Source organism: Apus apus, chromosome 5 (assembly GCF_020740795.1).
Source record: "Apus apus isolate bApuApu2 chromosome 5, bApuApu2.pri.cur, whole genome shotgun sequence".
Taxonomy (NCBI): domain Eukaryota; kingdom Metazoa; phylum Chordata; class Aves; order Apodiformes; family Apodidae; genus Apus; species Apus apus.
The window spans coordinates 58,540,498-58,557,615 of NC_067286.1; the positions used below are offsets into that span (position 1 = coordinate 58,540,498).

At 49.2% G+C, this 17,118-nt stretch overlaps 1 protein-coding gene and 1 long non-coding RNA gene across 3 annotated transcripts; one reads left to right on the forward strand and one right to left on the reverse strand.

The window, feature by feature from the left end:
- Positions 1-1,955: 1,955 nt before the first annotated feature.
- On the reverse strand, positions 1,956-3,080 carry LOC127385559 (uncharacterized). Its single transcript, XR_007889701.1, has 2 exons — positions 2,817-3,080; positions 1,956-2,198 (listed from the first exon to the last, which is right to left on the reverse strand). It is a non-coding gene; the product is annotated as an uncharacterized LOC127385559 (long non-coding RNA).
- A 195-nt stretch (positions 3,081-3,275) lies between these two features.
- ZBTB25 (zinc finger and BTB domain containing 25) lies at positions 3,276-7,412 on the forward strand. Of its 2 annotated transcripts, none has more exons than XM_051622244.1 (3): positions 3,276-3,349; positions 4,010-4,189; positions 5,352-7,412. In XM_051622244.1, exons 2-3 carry the CDS (start codon positions 4,017-4,019, stop codon positions 6,487-6,489), a joined length of 1,311 nt encoding a protein of 436 aa, XP_051478204.1. In that variant the 5' UTR covers positions 3,276-3,349; positions 4,010-4,016; the 3' UTR covers positions 6,490-7,412. The 2 variants fall into 2 exon arrangements, with proteins under 2 accessions (XP_051478204.1, XP_051478205.1); XM_051622245.1 differs by lacking the exon at positions 3,276-3,349 and adding an exon at positions 3,557-3,807.
- Positions 7,413-17,118: the final 9,706 nt, after the last annotated feature.

The following is a 17,118-nucleotide window of genomic DNA, read 5'->3' on the forward strand; positions in this document are numbered from 1 at the left end:
GGGGAAACCCGCCCCTGAGGCGCGCAGCAGCTCTGGCCCCGCACAGCGGTGTCCCCACAGGACGGGGTCTCCTTTCCCCTCCGACCAGCCGTGGCTGGCGGTGACGGGGCAGGGCAGGCTCGGTTGCCCGTGCAGATGCCCAGCGTTTGACTTTTGTACCCGCAGCCTCCTGCGTGCGGGAGTTTAAATGGCAAGTTGCAAGAAAAACAACTGCGAGTTGCGTGAGAAAGTATTTCCTTTTTGCTGCAATTTCACACGTTAGTATCACCCACCGCCTTCCCTCTCGGGGTGCTACGATGACACAGGGAGCCCAGGGGCTGGCAGCCACTGCCTTGCTTTATCACAGATCCCAAGGATAGCACTTTCTTTGTTTCATCTCTAGGAGCTTTCCCAGGCCCTCTTCCCATCACTCTCTGGACCTCTCCCGTCTAACAACATCCAGCTCTTCTTGAGCTGGCCCTTGTGAGCAAACGGGATTTCCTGCAGCTGCGGGCGGCCCCTCTGCTACCTGCCACAGGGCTGCGAGAAGACATCTGTCAGGTCAGGCTTTCCTCCCGGTCTTGCCACTTGACTTTTCCACCCCCAAAGTGACATGTGTAATTCAGCACAAGCATCGGAAGCGTTTAATCTGCACAGCTCCTTCATTTGGACACTTTCTAGATATACCGCCGTTTTTTGTGTTTGCCACAACTATCCAGGATCCCTCCTACCTTCAGGTAAGCCACAGGGAAAAATTAAACTGCAGCAAATTTAAAAGATTTTATTGCAAATTTGAAAATGAAAAAGAAAAAAAAGGCAACAAAATAAAATGCCACCATGTTAAAGAGTGCCAGCATCGATCCCTGCTTCAATGAACCTGAAGTTTTTCCTACAGCATCCCTCCACTGTGAAAGCAACCAGGACAAGCCCCATTACTAAAATCCTAAGTTTCCAAGTGGGTTAACACCCCTTTCTCCTGGGTCTGTCTGGGGAATTTCCAACCACTAGAGAATAAAAGTAGAGCTTTCAAAATGTGTCTCGAAAAAATCCCCGTGTTTCCCCCTCACTGTGCTGCAGCCTTGGCTCAGGGGTGTGATGCCTGTACCAGAGCCAAAGGAAAAAAAAAACCTCTGTGGCTGTAAGGCACCAGGCCCCATGAAAGGCAGAGGGACCCCTTGCAGTAGAACTTCTTCTTCAGAGGTTTTCCTGTTTTATAGGAAGTTAAATAAATGGTTTCTGTAAGCTTTCACAGTCGTGGTTTTCAAATCACACCGAAAAGTTGCTTTTCTCATGGTCCAAGTGTCTTTTTCTCTCCAGCTCCTTACACGTCTCCGAGCAGCACCAGAAAAGAGTGCCCATGTGGGGCCTGCGCAGCCCCTTGTTCTGTCCCAGCCCTCCCACATGCCTCATGCCACAAGCTTCTGCCACCTCCAGTAAGTCGGGCCACAAGGCAGTCCCCTTTCCCTCTCTGCACTCCTGCCATGCTTGCCTTCCTCATCTATTATTATTATTTTTGGCCACTGAGGAGTGAGCATAAACACTCATGAAGATTAGCTGTGATTGTGTCCTGCTCTCAGCCCATGGGCACAGGCTTTATCACTTTATATCTGCTCAGGAGGATGGTAGCATCGCTTGTGCTTTATAGCAAAACACTAAATTTCATTTCCCTTCAGTTCCATCCTTTTGGCTCCAGTTTCTCTGAAGCTCTTCAGAGCCCTCTTTGGACCAGAGTCAACCTAAATATCATGTAAATAATTAATCATTTGAATAAATAGCATGGCATTTGCAAATAGCCACTCGCTCTGTATGTGGGTTAATAAATAGTTAAATAACCCAGAATGGAGTACAAAACATTGAGCCACCTATTCCCAACCTTTTTGGGGAAGACAAGCAGCTACCAATATTTGTAGGAGCAGCAGGAATATACCTCCATTGACTTTCAGTCCTGCTGCTTGCACAAACACAGGAGGCAAAGATGGTCCCAACAAGGTTTTTATTTAAAATAGAATAAATAAAAACAGACTGATGGAAAAAAACAAAGTTGCACTGGCCAGTGGGATAAGCAGCAAACACTGCATGGAACAAAATGCTTTGGAGCCTATGCTTTGTCTTCTCTCAGCCTGTCTCCATGCTCTGGCCAGACTCAGGCTGCCTCAAGGCACCACTGGAAACACCACCATAAACTGACGGATTCTTGGGGCCGAGGAGGATCACTTGCCCTGAAGATTTGGGAACAGCCCAATTAAAAACTGCAAATACAGGAATGCAGTCAGATTATGAGCTGCAAAGTAGCGAAGAGAAAACCAGCAATGATCTAAAGCACTGCACACCTTCTGCAGAGGCCCTGAGCAAGGAGAGACACCACTAAGGAGGTGGGCATGACAGATCTATGAAACTGCAACAAAAATGTGGTGAAAACACACAAACAACGGTTTTCACTGCCTTTTCTAGCAAAAAATAACAACCAGTGGGTACCAAACTAATCCGATGGCAGCAGGAGGCTGCAGCGACTGGAAGTTTAAATGGATTCAGAAAGTCATTTGATAAAATTAATGGGAAAGCCACCTCCAAGATTGGACTGAACACCAAAGCACGAGCTGCAGCTCAGGACAGTGCTCCAGGAGGAGCTGCAGGAGGCTGGGAGATCAGGGTCGGGGGACGCTGCCCCTGTCTGTGCCCCCTCCTCTGCCAGGCCCTGCTGCACCCAGCTGCGGCCCGACCCAGCACAGCTGGTCTCCCCCAAAATAAGCCCTGGTTTAAAAATCAGTGAGAGATTTGAGGAGGCCTGAGAGAAAAATAGTGTGTCCACAGGATTATCCAGTGGTTAAAGAAATCACCTGGGGCGCAGACATCAGAGAAAAAGCCAGATTTTATCTTCACATCCATTTTCATGAGCAGGCAGACTGGGAAGGCGACCATATAGCTGTTTTCTGTCGAAAACAACAACAACAACAAAAAAAAAACCAACCCAACCCCACAACTCACTTGTACGAAGAGCTGAAGAGCTCAGCAGGTGATACTCTGCCACAGGGTGCCTTAAGAAGCCAAGTCCCCCAGCCCAGGGAGAAGCCTCCGAAGGCGCCTCGGCAGCCCCGAGACAAACACACTCACCCACCCCCCCTTCCCTCCCCTCAGGGGCCCCAACGCGGTCCCTCCCGCAGGGAGCGCACCCCGCGCAGCAGCCGCGCAAGGGGCCGCGCTCCCTCTTCCCAGGCGCAGCGTGGCGGCGGGGGCAGCCCAGCCCAGCCCGGCCCAGCCCAGCCCGGCCCGGCCCCGCGGCAGGAAGCGCGGGGGGGGCAGCGCCCACCCCATCCGCCGGGCTGGCAGCGGGGGCGGGCGGTGCCGGGCTCAGCGCTGCGCTTCCGTGCGGGTAAGCGGCTGCGCGGGCGCGGGAGAGCTGCGGGGGGCCGGGCCGGCAGGGAGGGAGGGAGGGAGAAAGGAAGGGAGGGCAGGGCGCTGGTTACGCTCCCCGGGGAGCCTGCGCTCACCGCCTCCCCCCCTGCTCGCACCCTCAACCCCCGCAATCATTTTCAGCTGAAACAATAGCAAATATCAGCATTTATTTGCGAAGGGGCCGCTGGCGGGGCGGGTAAGGGTTTGCCCGGCACAATCGGGGCTTTGTTGGGCGGACACAGGGCTGCCTGTGTGAGCCGCTGCTGCCCGGCTCGCCTGGGGGGGGGATGGCGAGCGCAGTTGTGTGGTAGAAAAGCACAATCCGAGGTCAGCAAAAACGCCAGCGGTTTAAAGTTGGTGCCGATGCGCCCCTGAGCGTAGTTAATTTGTAGAAGAAACAGCTCTGCACGTAGCCGGGACGTGGAAAAGTCCCGGGTAGGGTTTGAGCTCGTGGAACGTGGGTATCGGGAGGAGAAATTACAAAATCGGGGTGCAGGGACCGTCGGGAGGAGGGAAGTGGCTCTGCGAGGCCGTGCTCCGTGCCGGGCACCTATCTCGTTTACAGTGGCGAGAAAAGCACATTTCGAGAGCCGTGTAATTTCTTCCCGACATGAACATCTTGTTCTCTTGCTCACAGGCACGCCATGGATACCACCGGCCACAGCGTCCTCCTCCTCCAGCAGCTGAACATGCAGCGGGAGTTCGGCTTTCTGTGCGACTGCACAGTTGCCATTGGAGATGTTTACTTCAAGGCCCACAGAGCGGTGCTGGCTGCTTTTTCAAACTATTTTAAGATGATATTTATTCATCAGACGAGGTAAGGACACACAGCTCTCCTCCTACCTTTTAACCACTCCGCTCACTCAGCCTTCTGCCTTTTACCCTTTCTAAAAGAGCGTAACTGGGGATGTTAGATGGCCTGAGATTATTTTCCTAACCCAGCACAGACCTCGGCTCTCTAAACGTTTCCAGTCCAGAACGTGCTGTCCTTTAAAACCACTTCCTTAGTCAGCATACACCAACACCAGGCCCCACATCTTGAAGATGAGACATTTGCATGACCGACAAAAACAAACATCCTCAATCTGCCTTGAAGTGAGACCTCACAGATTTGCAATCTCTGGGGCAGTCCAGGTACCTCCTGCCCATAAATAACATATTTATTGCTTTGCATTAGCTTGTGGCTGGGTGGAACTGTCCCTTCTGGCAGGACCCATGGGCTTGAAGCAATCAAGGAGCCTTATCACAGTTCTGTGCTTCAGACTCTTGCACATAAGGGCCGAGACTGAGATCATCAATTTATTTCAAGCTGCTGTTCAGATGCTTCACCCAGCCAGGTCAGGAGTGGTTCTACAGGTATAACAACAGCGATGCCAAGGTCTAATCTCACCTCTGAGCAGGGGCTTGCTGCTTGTAATCAACTGAACCCTTCTTTATTCTCCCTCCTTTTTGAGGGATGTGGGCCCCAGCTCCTTTGCAGGATAATAATCAGCCATCAGCCACGGAGCCCTTTGGCTGGAAGTGAGAATCGGTGAACTTCCTATCTGATGGATGTTGTTTACTGACACTTCAGTGCACAGCTCATAAAGATTACACAGCAGTAGTAGCTGAATTTATTACTTAAACACACAAATATTCCTTGCCTGGTATTACTAGAGTGTCACACACCAGTACCTGGTGGCATCATTGCCTTGTGGTGGCAGTTGACTGTGCCTGTGAGTGACCAGGCCACTCTGTCCCTGCCTGCAGTTGTGCATGCTGCCTTCATACTCACGGGCATAAATGTACACTCAAGCACTTTGCTGTGCAAACAGGGCACATGCACTTCTGCAGGTCTTGTTGGGGAGCGCTGTGAGCCAAGGGGCAGGCAGCAGCACCCACGCTCCAGCAGCAAATGGCAGAGCAAGTGAGCGGGCAGGTCATGGATCAGGACCGTCATTTGGAGCCCCGTATGTACTTAATAATCTGTCTTGTTTCAGCGAATGCATAAAGATTCAGCCTGCAGACATCCAGCCTGACATATTTAGTTACTTGTTGCATATCATGTACACCGGGAAAGGGCCAAAGCAGACAGTCAGCCAGAGCCGACTGGAGGAGGGCATCCGCTTTCTCCACGCAGACCACCTCTCCCATATCGCTGTCGAGATGAACCAAGTCTTCTCCCCAGAGCCGGTCCAGTCTTCAAACTTGTATGGCATCCAGATCTCCACCACACACAAACCGGGCAGAGAATGCCTGGGAGCAAAGGAGAGCCTGCCCAAGGTGGGCAGCGGGTCTGCTGCCCAGGGTGATCACCCCCAGCTGCAGCTCTCCCTGGCCATCGGCCTGGATGATAGCTCCCTTGACCCGCAGGTCGCTCGCCCCTCAGCTCAGCCCGCTGCTCTCACCAAGCCGGCAGAAGAGCATCCGAAGCTCTCAGTCTCCGTAAAGCAGGAGCGGTGTGACTCGGAGCCTGTGGTGTCCCAGAGCTGCACCCCTCTTTCTCCAGAGGTAGCAAGCCCCATCTTTGCTAAGGCCAGCCTCAGGGTGCACTTGTGTCACTACTGCGGGGAGCGTTTCGACTCCCGGGGGGGGCTGCGGCAGCACTTGCACACCCACGTCTCGGGCTCGCTGCCGTTCGGCGTGCCGGCCTCCATCCTGGAGAGCAGCGACCTGGGGGAGGTGCAGCCTCTGGCTGAGGACAGGGAGGCTGGGGATGGCCACCAGCTCGGGGCCTTCCTCCTCAAGGAGGACGAGCATCAACTGGAGCATCCGAGCTGCAGCGACCTGGAGCCTCTGCAGATCAGCCAGCTCTCCCTCATCTCCAAGGACCACGAACCAGTGGAGTTGAACTGTAACTTTTCTTTCTCAAGAAAGAGGAAAATCAGTTGCACCGTCTGTGGCCGCGCATTTTTCCGGAAGAGCCAGTTGCTGGAACACATGTACACGCACAGAGGGAAGCAGCACAAATACAGCCGCTGCCAGCGGCTGGAGAGCCCCACGACCCCCAGGTTTCGTCCCTACTGCGACAGTGAGAGTGTGGGGAAAAGCTCCAGTTTATCCCAAGACCACTTAGATGAATGTATACTGGAGTCAGATCTCATCCAAGAAAGCATTGATACCATCCTGGTAGAGTAGTTTTTGTAGCCTTTAGGTGCTGAAACTGGGTAATTTGGTGTTTTCCACCTAGTGAGTGGCTGCTCTCTGCAGCTGGTTGTCTTCATCATTCCCGTCGCCTCTGAGATAACTGTGAAGAACTGCACACTGAAGAGTTGTGTACTTGCTTTTTTTTACTTCTCTATCTTAAGCTTATTCCCATCTAAGTCCTTCTTAGAAGCCTCTTTTTTGTAAGTGTAAACTTGTTCCTGCTCTGCTTTACTGGAGTGTAAAGACTGTATTGCTGGGTGTAAGGTTTAGACATCGTGTAATATGCTGTGCAGGGCCTAGGACTGTTTGTGTCCCATAGAATTGCTGTTCCAAAAGTAGATGGAGGGAAATGTAGAGGGAAATATGTACTGTGTTTCCCAAATAGTTTGGTTTTGATAAAAAGCAATCTCAAGGAGATGAATACTGACGTTTATGTTGTATAACTGCAATTAATAAATCTATGCATAAATACATGCGAGAGCCATAAGGCTGGTCTTTTCAAGGGAACTGTTGGTGTTGGTGTAGGGGTGGCAACCTTTGCTTCTACAAGTCCTGGAATCCTCATCAGTACAGTATTTTAAATTTACTTTTCCAAGGGGCTTGCATATGTTTTTCCTCATTCGTACTCCTCCTTTGTCAACTCCTCCTTTGTCAACTGTCTCTGCATGAGCAGAGACAAATTTTGATGCCCCTCTATGAAGATGTCTTATTGTACTATCTTCTCTGCAAGGAAGAATGAAAGATGCAAAGATTTGTCCTCTCCTCTCAGAGACAAGGCACATCCTAACCTAAGTCTTTACAGGATTAAATATCACACATGGATTTTCTCAGTGAACACTATTTTTTACTCTGTAAATAGCTTGGATTGGACACATTATTAAATATTATAATCTTGCTAAAAGCAAATAATGTGTTATTTCTTCTCTGCTTGTGGAGCCCTGTTCTAATGGTAAAATGTAACCTTTTTGTCTTTCATTTATTATTACTTTAAATCTGAAGAACAGTACCTTATCCAAGAGGGGTTTCAAACTGTACTTGTTCCTCTTGGATTCATGTTTTGTCCCTCTGTATTTTTTCACCTGAGACACCCCAGGCTTCCTACCAGATAGTCTCCAACCCATCCCTCAAGAGATGCTCTTAATCTGAAGGCCCCGAAGAGGTACATAAAGTTCTTACAGAGTAGAGGTTGCTTTTGCAGTGAAGAGCAAAGCCTTGCGAGCTGCTCTCATAATCTCATTACCCAGTTTTTGAGAAGCTGGAGGCTCCCTGCCAGTCCTGGTGGAGTTGAGTCATTGCCTTGGGAAAGGGGGAGCCTGAACAATGGTGAGAACAGTTTATTGTCAAAGTGCCTACTCCAGAGCTCTTTGTAGTCAGGACCCTTGAGCTGTCTTCTTTGAAACTGTCCTGGAGCAAGAGCTGTAATTAAATTGCTGCCGAATAAAAAGACCATCCGAGGTTTTTGTAAGGGTGGCTACTGCTTCTCCTGGGCAGGGAGCTGCACACTCCAGGGGATGGACGAGCCGCTGAGGGCTGCCAAATTGTGTTTTAAGACAAAGGGGAAAAACAAACAGCCTGTGAGGCTGCCCGGATGATGTTACAAAATGCACATGCGGTTTGGTGTGTGCTTGTCTGCTCGACTGAGAGCAAGACAAGCTGCTTGTATCCATTAAAGCCGCTCTGGTGTGAATGCATTTCAACTCTGCTTAAAAAGCTTTTCTTTAAAACAAGCAAACAAACAAACTCCTGCCGACATCCAGGGCTGAAAATGCTGGGTCTGAGCATGGAGTGATTCACATGGAGCATTTCCTAGAAGAGAGCCTTCTGGGTCTCTCCTAGGCTAACAGCATCAGCTAAATCACATCCAGCACTGGTTGCTTGTAACTGGGGCAAACGCTCTCCAGTTCCGCTGACCTCTATTTCTACACAGTGGTTAAAAAAAAGTAAATAATAAAAATTGTATTTTATCGTCGTTCCTTCTTTGTGTGTGACACTTTACCGAGTGGGCTGGCTTCTGTGGGTGCTCCTTGCTTCACTCGGGTTCCTACATTTAATTTAAGAACAGAGAGGAGTGTCTGCTGGCTTGGGTATAGCTGTAAAGAGCTAAAAGGGAGTTTTCAGCCTATTCAGTCACTAAGTGATCACCTTGGAACTTGACTAGGTGCCTAACTTGCCTAAACTAATTGATATTGAAAGTCAAATGGCCCTTGATGTCTCTGCAAAGATAACGGGAGGGAGGGGCGAGCAGTGATAATAGAGCTCAGTATCGGTGACAGCAGGGGGGACCCCTGAAGGCGTCTCGGGGACAGGCTGGTTTGTGGGCAGGATTGTTTTGTTCACTTCTTGGCCATTAAAAGGGAGCTTTAATAAAACCTATGAAGTCGGGTAGATGATCCAAATGTCTCAGCTCCATGTGCATCTGTGTGGTAGGAATGACTCTGCTGTGCTCCCTGTAAATACATCAGGAAGGCTGAAATCGTACTGAAATCAGCCCTGTGTTCATGGATACGTTCGGTATGTCTTCGAGAAGTTATAACTGTAAGTAGTTTGTTTTTTTTTTCATTGTCACACCCCTTTTTAGGGTGTACTTTGGCTAAGCTTTGCAGTATTGAACATCTGCGACATCAAACATCTGTAAAAGGCATTTTTTTGCATCATTTGCAACACAAGAAATGCAGTTTCAGCAGTTTTCTACTGCAAGCACTGAAGTGCTCTTATAATTAAAGCAGTCGAAAAAGCTCGAGAGACAGAAGTCATCAGCTCCGAGTTACGTTAACTTGAAACATCGTTCTCTGTAAGTCTTATGAATAGAAAATAATTGTAGAAGACAGTTACGTTTGGAATGCAAGGGCAGCAGCTGTTCCTGGATGCATCACCAGAAGTTCTATTACTTTATGTAGAAGACATTTGGATTACTGAGTGCTTAACCTTTATGCCCGTGCACACTTGAAAATCTGCCTGACTTGCACAGCTGAGCTTGGCAAATACTAATTTATTGTTTTGTTGTTGTTGTTGTTTTTTCATGAAGACAGAAAATAATTTGTCTGAGTGTGCAAAATAATGATACTGGTGATTCCTCCCAGATATCTGCCATTGGTTGATAGATGCACATGGACTTAGGCAAAGAAAGCCCCAGCCTGGTGAGACTTGAAGTCTGAAAACTCCAGGGGATCCCCAGAGCTTTGCCCTGTGCTCTGACGGGGTCCCAGCATCAAGGACGCAGAGCTAATGAACCAGAGCTTTGGCTGTGGGATCTGCAGCTTGTGTTTTACAAAAACATGGGAAGACTGGGGATCAGACCCCTGCCAAAGCCCTGTAATGGAAGCAGAATCTTTGGCCAGCTCAGGTTAACCTCTGAAATGCCAGGAAGTGCTGCAGAGGCTGCCATCACTTCCACATGCATCTGGGTGCTGGCCTGAACATGCCTGTTGTAGGTTAGGTGGCTTCTCTGCCAATGCATGCTAAACAATTTTCAGATAGGCATTTTGAGATATTTTTAGTGCTCTGAATCTGATCAGATCAGGTCCAACAGGGGCCACGGTTCCTGGGCTGCTTAGTAAAGAGTGTGAAATAAAGGGTATTTTTCCCCCTTTGTAGCAGGGGTCTGGTTATTTTGCTGAGAAACTTGCTTTTCACCACCTGCAGTGCTGGCTGAAGATGCCATTTGGTAGCACTTGTGCAGTGAAAGTGTTAGGCTGTACTTCTGCACTACCAGAGCCAGAGCAGCGAGGCATTGATTCCTGTTAATTGTACAAGTTGTCCTTAAATGGTAACCTGGCCCCTCTCAATGTTCACCAACAAATGTTTGGATTTTACCTCTTCAGCTTTGATTTTTTGGGTGGCTGGGGTAGAGCAATGCCAGCTCTTGCCTGCAAACTGCCCAGGAGGTGATGGCTGGGCCATGCTACCCCCCCCACCCCCACCCCCCATCCATGCAGGATAAAAAAACCCTTCAGCTAATTTTACCTTCTGCACAGACTATGGTTACAACATGTGTCTTCAGCCATCTGGCTACACGAGCCATTCAGGCAGGCTCTTTCCTCATGTGTTGTCTGTCAAATCACTGCAAAACAAGGCAGCAGCGTGCGAGGATGCAGAAGAGCTGACACAGCCTGTCCATGGCTGCAGCACCCTTCACCAGAGGGGTTTGGGACATCTCTGCATGCTGAGAAGGTTAAAAAGGAAAAACAGATTTGTTGTCAGGATGTAAACCTGAAGCAGTGAGCACTGCAGTTAAAAATAAAGCTATGAAATAATGCCATCATGAGCTTTCCAGATAGAGTGTAATCAGAATCAGAGAATCATAGAATGGTTTGGGTTGGAAGGGACCTTAAAGATCATTTAGTTCCAACCCCCTGCATGGGCAGGGACACTTCCCACTAGATCAGGTTGCTCAGAGCCCCATCCAACTTGGCCTTGAACACTTCCAGGGATGGGGCATCCACAACTTCTCTGGGCAACCTGTGCCAGTGTCTCACCATCTTCACACTGAAGAATTTATTCCTAATGTCTAACCTAAATCTTCCCTTTTCCAGTTTTAATCCATTACCCCTTGTCCTCTTGTTACGAGTCCTTGTAAAAAGTCCCTCCTCACCTTTTCTGTAGGCCCCCTTCAGATATTGAAGGCTGCTGTGAGCTCTCCCCAGAGGCTTCTGAATAGTTTTCTGCTGTTTTGGAGGCAGGAGGTATAAATCCCATGCAAGTGAAGCCTTTCGAAATGTAGTGAGAAGTGATCTCCGCATATGCAAGTCAGCATTATTGAATGGGACCATGTGGCCAAGGTGAGAGGTTTCTTCTTGGCTTTTCCAAGCCCTCCCACAGCAATCTGCCAGCAGCAGGGCATTCCATACCTCTGCAACCACTTCTGCTTTGCTGTTTAGTAAACCCCAGCTTTTTCTTTCCCCCTCTTGCCATGTTATGGCAAAAAGGACTGCTACTGAGGGGGCTTCCCAGCAGTCCAGCACTAGGAAAACAGATTTGGAGCCATAAGGAATGAGGATGAAAAGGTAATGAGGATGAATCTGCCCTAAATTCCATGCCAGTTAGATATGTACAACCAGAGCTGTGTCAGGACTGATTTCCCCAAGATGCACTTGCAGCATTTACCAGATTTGCATGTTTCATTAGAAGTAATGACACAACTTCAAAAGCAGCCTAAAAGAGGAAACGTTTCCACCAACTATTCTAAACCAAACGCTGCACTTTCAGAACAAAGGCGCAGCAAAGCTCAAAACCTTGTCTGCTGATTTAGGCTGGTTTTCTCCTGAGCTGAGATGCCCTTGAGAAGGTCTGAAGAGCACGGGGCATGCAGGACACAGAAGAAGAATGCAAAGCAGAGTGTCAAGCGTCGAGCCAGGCCTCGGGGGAACCGGTCCAGCCCCGCCAAACTGCAGCCGAAAGCGCAGCCACGGCGGGGGTGGAGGCTGCTGCTCAGGGTCACCCCGCAGCCATCCCGCAGGGACCCGCTCGCCCCGCAGCGAGGCCGGGCCCAGCAGAGCAGGCGCCGGCGCCTGTCATTAGGGGCTGAGCATCCCCTACCAGCCCCTGTTTATGCCTGCGGTGCGGTTGTGTGAGCCGCTTACTCATCGCTGGAACGAGCAGGGTGCAGGTGTGCGTTCCTGTTGTGCCTGTTGCACACGCCTGCCGCCCCCCGCCCCCCCAGCCCGCTGCGGCGTGCCCGCAGGCTGGCAGCTGCGCTGCGAACCTCAGCGAGACTCGGAACACGAGGCAGGCTTCCAGCTCTTCGGCCTTTCCTGCCTCCCTCCAGCTAGGAAACCAAATGCAAATTCAGCCTCAAGCTGGCTGGGCTGCCACGAAACCCGGCGCAGCGCCCGCCCGGTGCAGCCGCAGCCTGCGGGGGCAGCGAGCGAGAGGCTGGGGCTGCTGGAAAGGGTGAGGGGAGGCATGGCTCCTCCTCCTCCTCCTCCTCCTCCTCCCCGCTGGGGATGCTCCGAAGCACCGCAGGAGCCGGAGCGCTTCCCAGCCAGCTGCCTCCCTCCCCCGCCGGGCACGGAGCCCTCCCGCGGCCGTGCGGTCCATGGAGGCAGGGAGATGGCATCGCGCTCAGGATGAGAGCTTGCGAACTGTGGGACAAGGGCACGGTGGTGCTCGGCGTGTCCGTGCGCTGGTGAGGAGCTGGTGCTGGGAAGGCACCACCCGCGAGGACAACGGGAACCTGCAGAAGGGACCCTGCTGGGGCCCCCACCTTGGAGGGGAGGGGGTATCTCTTCAAGAACAAAGAGGTCTGAGAGGATGGCATCTGCTAAATCTAACTTCGAGCCTGATGGGGTGACTGCCAGTCATCTCTAGCTACTTTCATCTCAGCAATTTGAATTGCAGAATGTGTTTTCTTAACTTCTTCCCCGCATTTCTATCCAGCGTGTTTCTCAGTTTTTATGCAACAAAAGCTATTTTTAAATGCTGGGTTTGGGTAGTTCAGCTGACATCCACTTTCCAGCTAAATGAACTTTCACCCCACTTCAGAAAAATCCCGTAATTTAGCAGAGAACTGTGCTCTTCACAATTCTCTGAAAAAAAAAAAAAAAAAAAAAAAAAAAGAAAGATAAGGAAAAAAAGAAATAAATATGGAAGTTGTGCCTTCTAAAAACTGGTAACCTAAATTGTTGCTTAAAGAACTGAATAAGAAATAACATCCTCTGATTAGTTGCTTGGTTATTTAAAAAAAAAATACATATAAAAATTTTATCTGGTTGCAGATTAAAGTGTCTTATTGTTTTAATACCACTCAACAAGAGCTAACAAGAACCATTTATCTGGGAAATAAAACTGCAGATGTAAACCAATATTAAACCAAATGAATGAAATCACTCTGTTCTCTTGGAGAATGTCATCGTTTTGGGTTACTCGTGTTGAAACCCTGTATCCATAAGACAGGCAATATTAGGGCTTCACTGCCCCTATGTGGGTCCTTCAGCAGGGTCTGGCTTCCACCCATCCATCCTGAGCACAGACCAGGATTCCCTTGCATGTTGTGAATTTACTCAGCTTCTTATACGCAGGTATGGAAACAGGTGTTACATTTTCAAATTTGTACATAAGCACACGCATGAAAATGTCCATCATTTATGCAGGGTCAGCATCTCAGATTCAAAAGCGGGATTCCTGGCTGCTGTGGATTTGGTCCTTTGAAGCACAGGGAGCTGCAGTGACCTTCAGCAGCTGGAGATCTGGCCCTAAGCAGCCTGAGCACTTCTCATGCATTTTCCATGTGTCCCAGGGAAGGAAAGAACATGCTATATATGTTTGTGCCATCATTGTCTACCAGCAATTTCCACACGGAACTTTTCAGTGGATACACTTGTTTTCTTGCTGGGCTGTGTTGCTATAAAAAGATTTTTATTTCCCTGGAAGTGTTCCTAGGCATGAGTTATACTATTTAAACACTCTTTACTTGCTGCTGATATAAGAAAAGCTGAGAGGAAAGAAATTTTTTTTAAAAGCTGAGGGGACTTTTTGAATATAAAGCCAAATTGTCCCTGCTGAGAGGAGCACTGGAAATATCTGGGAGATGAAGCAGCAGCACAGGCCATGAGGTGAGCAGAAGAACCAAGTAATTCACCAGGTGCTGCTGCAAAGCAACCACTTCCATCATTCAACAGGGCAGCAAGCAACAAACTTCTGGAAGAGGAGGTGGATGGCCCAAAAGCAATTTGAAGGAGGCTAAAAAAAACCAAGTTTATGTGTTACTCCAGTTTATTTCAGCTGTTAGTGAGGAACATGGTCCTAAAACCAACTGTCTGGCACAACCAGACAGTTATGTCCTCACAGCTTTCCGGGCCTGGGATTCCTTCACAATAGTAAATTCAACATTCCTTCTCCAAAAGAAAAAATATTTTATTAATGTTCAACTCTCTAATCATAATGAAGGAGCAGAGAGTCATAATTCAGTCATTAGTGGCTTTTATGAGTCTATATTATGTTCTAGAATATATACTATTAAAAATGTGGAACTTCCTTTTCCCCCACATTTTCTGTATGTTATAAAGAAAAACTGAGAAATTACATGATGTTAGGCAAAAAAAATAAAATAAAATAAAATTAGGGTATGGGGTATGTTTGTACCATAACAGAAGGTGCTGAAGCACCAAATGTGCTGCTCCCCTTTCTGAGGTGCTGGCCCCACTGTGGACCTCATCAGCACTAAACCACACCTGGGAATAGAAACCTGGAGCCCTGGGAGCAGAAAGGATGAACCAGTGGCTCGTGGAGAAAACCAAAATACTGTGTGGGATCAGCAAGAGCCATGCCACTCCACACACCGCAGGGTTTGACCCACTCAGTGTGCAGAGCCTCAAATATTGTCCTCTGGTGGTGTGGGGCATCCTGTAGGAAATACAACTGTTGGGCAGCAGGATGGTTTTTCTTAGCCACTGGAAATTTGTGATCCTTCCCAAACACCTTACAGCAGCTCCTGGGCATTCAGGACTCTGCATATGGAAATGACTGGCCAACAACCACATGGAAACCTTAATAAAGAGAGCACAAGAGCCGCAAGCCTGCAGAGGTTCAGGCCTGCTACCAACTTTATGATTTCTTTCTGCTCACTGCCTGAAAAAGCTGGATGCAATGGAGCACTACTCTGAGTTTATCCTTTTGTATATAAAATCTCTCCACAGCTGCCCACTCAATCACGAGGCAAGAAAACAACAGGTACATTCAACTTTAATGAAATAATCATCAGTTATATGTACAGCAATAACTGTGGGGAAAAAAACCAAAACAACAGCTACAGAAATGATGCAAACACAACCCTGGACATGGAGCTACAGTCGCAGGGTCCAAGCTGGACCAAAACATTTCTGCCATTCTTCTACTTTTGAAGATGCTTTGTATCTAAAAGGCAATACAGAAACATATGAAATCCTCCCAGCACTGCTTAGTGGGCTGACAGGAGATGACAGCCAGGCCCTGCAGTGTCATTTTGCACTTCTTTACTGGAGCCCAAACATCCTTCTCTGCTGCCAACACCAGCAGGGCTCCACAGAGATGCTGCAGCCCTTGTCCATGACCTGTCATGGTGCCCAGCAATCCTGTGCTATCCCATAAGTGAGCTCCAGGATCAGTATGGCTCTTCTTGGGGGGCTGCAGCAGCTCCAAAGGTACATAAAAGTCCTTAAAAAGTCTCTTTCAAAACTATGGCAAAATACCTAGAAGGGCCAGTATGAAGCCCAAAGCCATTAACATTGTACACACTGAATTATCAATATCTGATAACTTATTAAATAAACCCACAGTAAAAGACAACCCTTTATTTTAACCCCCTCCGTTTTTTCTTAAGATTCACTTGCACAGGAACAAGCTGTGGCAGTCACTGCTTCCAGTCCTCTCATAACAACGGGGATGCTTTATCAAAGTTTAAAATGTGGTTGTGCACTGGGTAGTAGGAAAGTTTACAGCCCTTGTATTTTAACAGGAATCCAAAACCTAGGCTGGGAAGGGAAATCTCAGCGAACCGCCTATGGTCAGTGAGCAATTGCCAAGCCAGGCTGCTATTTCTGTAATGGCTGAGAAACACGCAGGAGAATTTTCTCAGAAGAACAGGCTGACTTGCACGCAGCTGTACACAAATCCCAGCCGTGCAGATGTCATCTCAAATTATTAAAAGGCTCCTTTCTCCTGGAGAGCTGGTAGTTAGAGGCGATGCTTGCACACACACGCCACACTGGTGCAAACCCCCTCAGAGCTGGGCAGTTCATGAGTTTTGATGGCAATTGGCCTGTCTGGGCATTTTATGGCTGTGTCTCCAGGTCCTCATGTCTAGATTTTTTTTTTTCCCTGAGGACTTTGGTAAGATCACTCCAACGTTTCCCTGCACGTTCCAGACCAAGCTACATGGCATGTCGGAGCCAGCCAGAGCTCGGCAGCGGCAAGTCGGGCGTAATGCACCTTTCCCAAGGGATGCTCAGGCTTGCTGAAGTCAGGCAGGTTTTCCAGCAAGGGGGAGAAAGGTGTGGGACAGGCTGCTGCCAGCACTTGGGGACGCTCACACCAAATCTCCTCCCCACTCCAAGGAATTCCAGGGCCGGCAGCACATGGCAGCTACCCAAACTGTGTCAACCGAGGGAATCGCTGACTGCTAACACTCATGCAGCTCACTGCTATTTATATCACATGCCACATATCAAAAATATGCTACATCCGAGGAGAGCTTCACCCTGGCATCATGATTTGGATGGAGGAAGGTGAAGGACAGAGAGGAGCTGCCTGCAGTGGGAATTCTCCTGCCCAGCCCATGCTGCCGATGCCACCGGGAATTTTGCCCATCGGGCTTAATGGTGCAAGAACAGGCCCCCGGCAGACGAAGCGCTGTCGTTTTCTTGGCATTTGCACAGCCCAGGGTCAGCAAGGTGAGCAGCTGATGCTGGGCTTTAACGTGTCTGGAAATGCACAGGGAGCTTGTGACAGGGGCTAAATGGAAAAATGCTGCTTGCTGCAACCAGCCGGCTCCATGGGATGTGACTGTGGGGGTGACCACGGCTTCTGGCATCTGTACGTAGCCAGTACCTGTTTGCAATACTAAACACAGGCCTGAGCCTGTCTGGCACTAATGTCTTCATGTTAACAACTCAGTCACTTCACCCTCCCTCATCTGCACCAAACCCC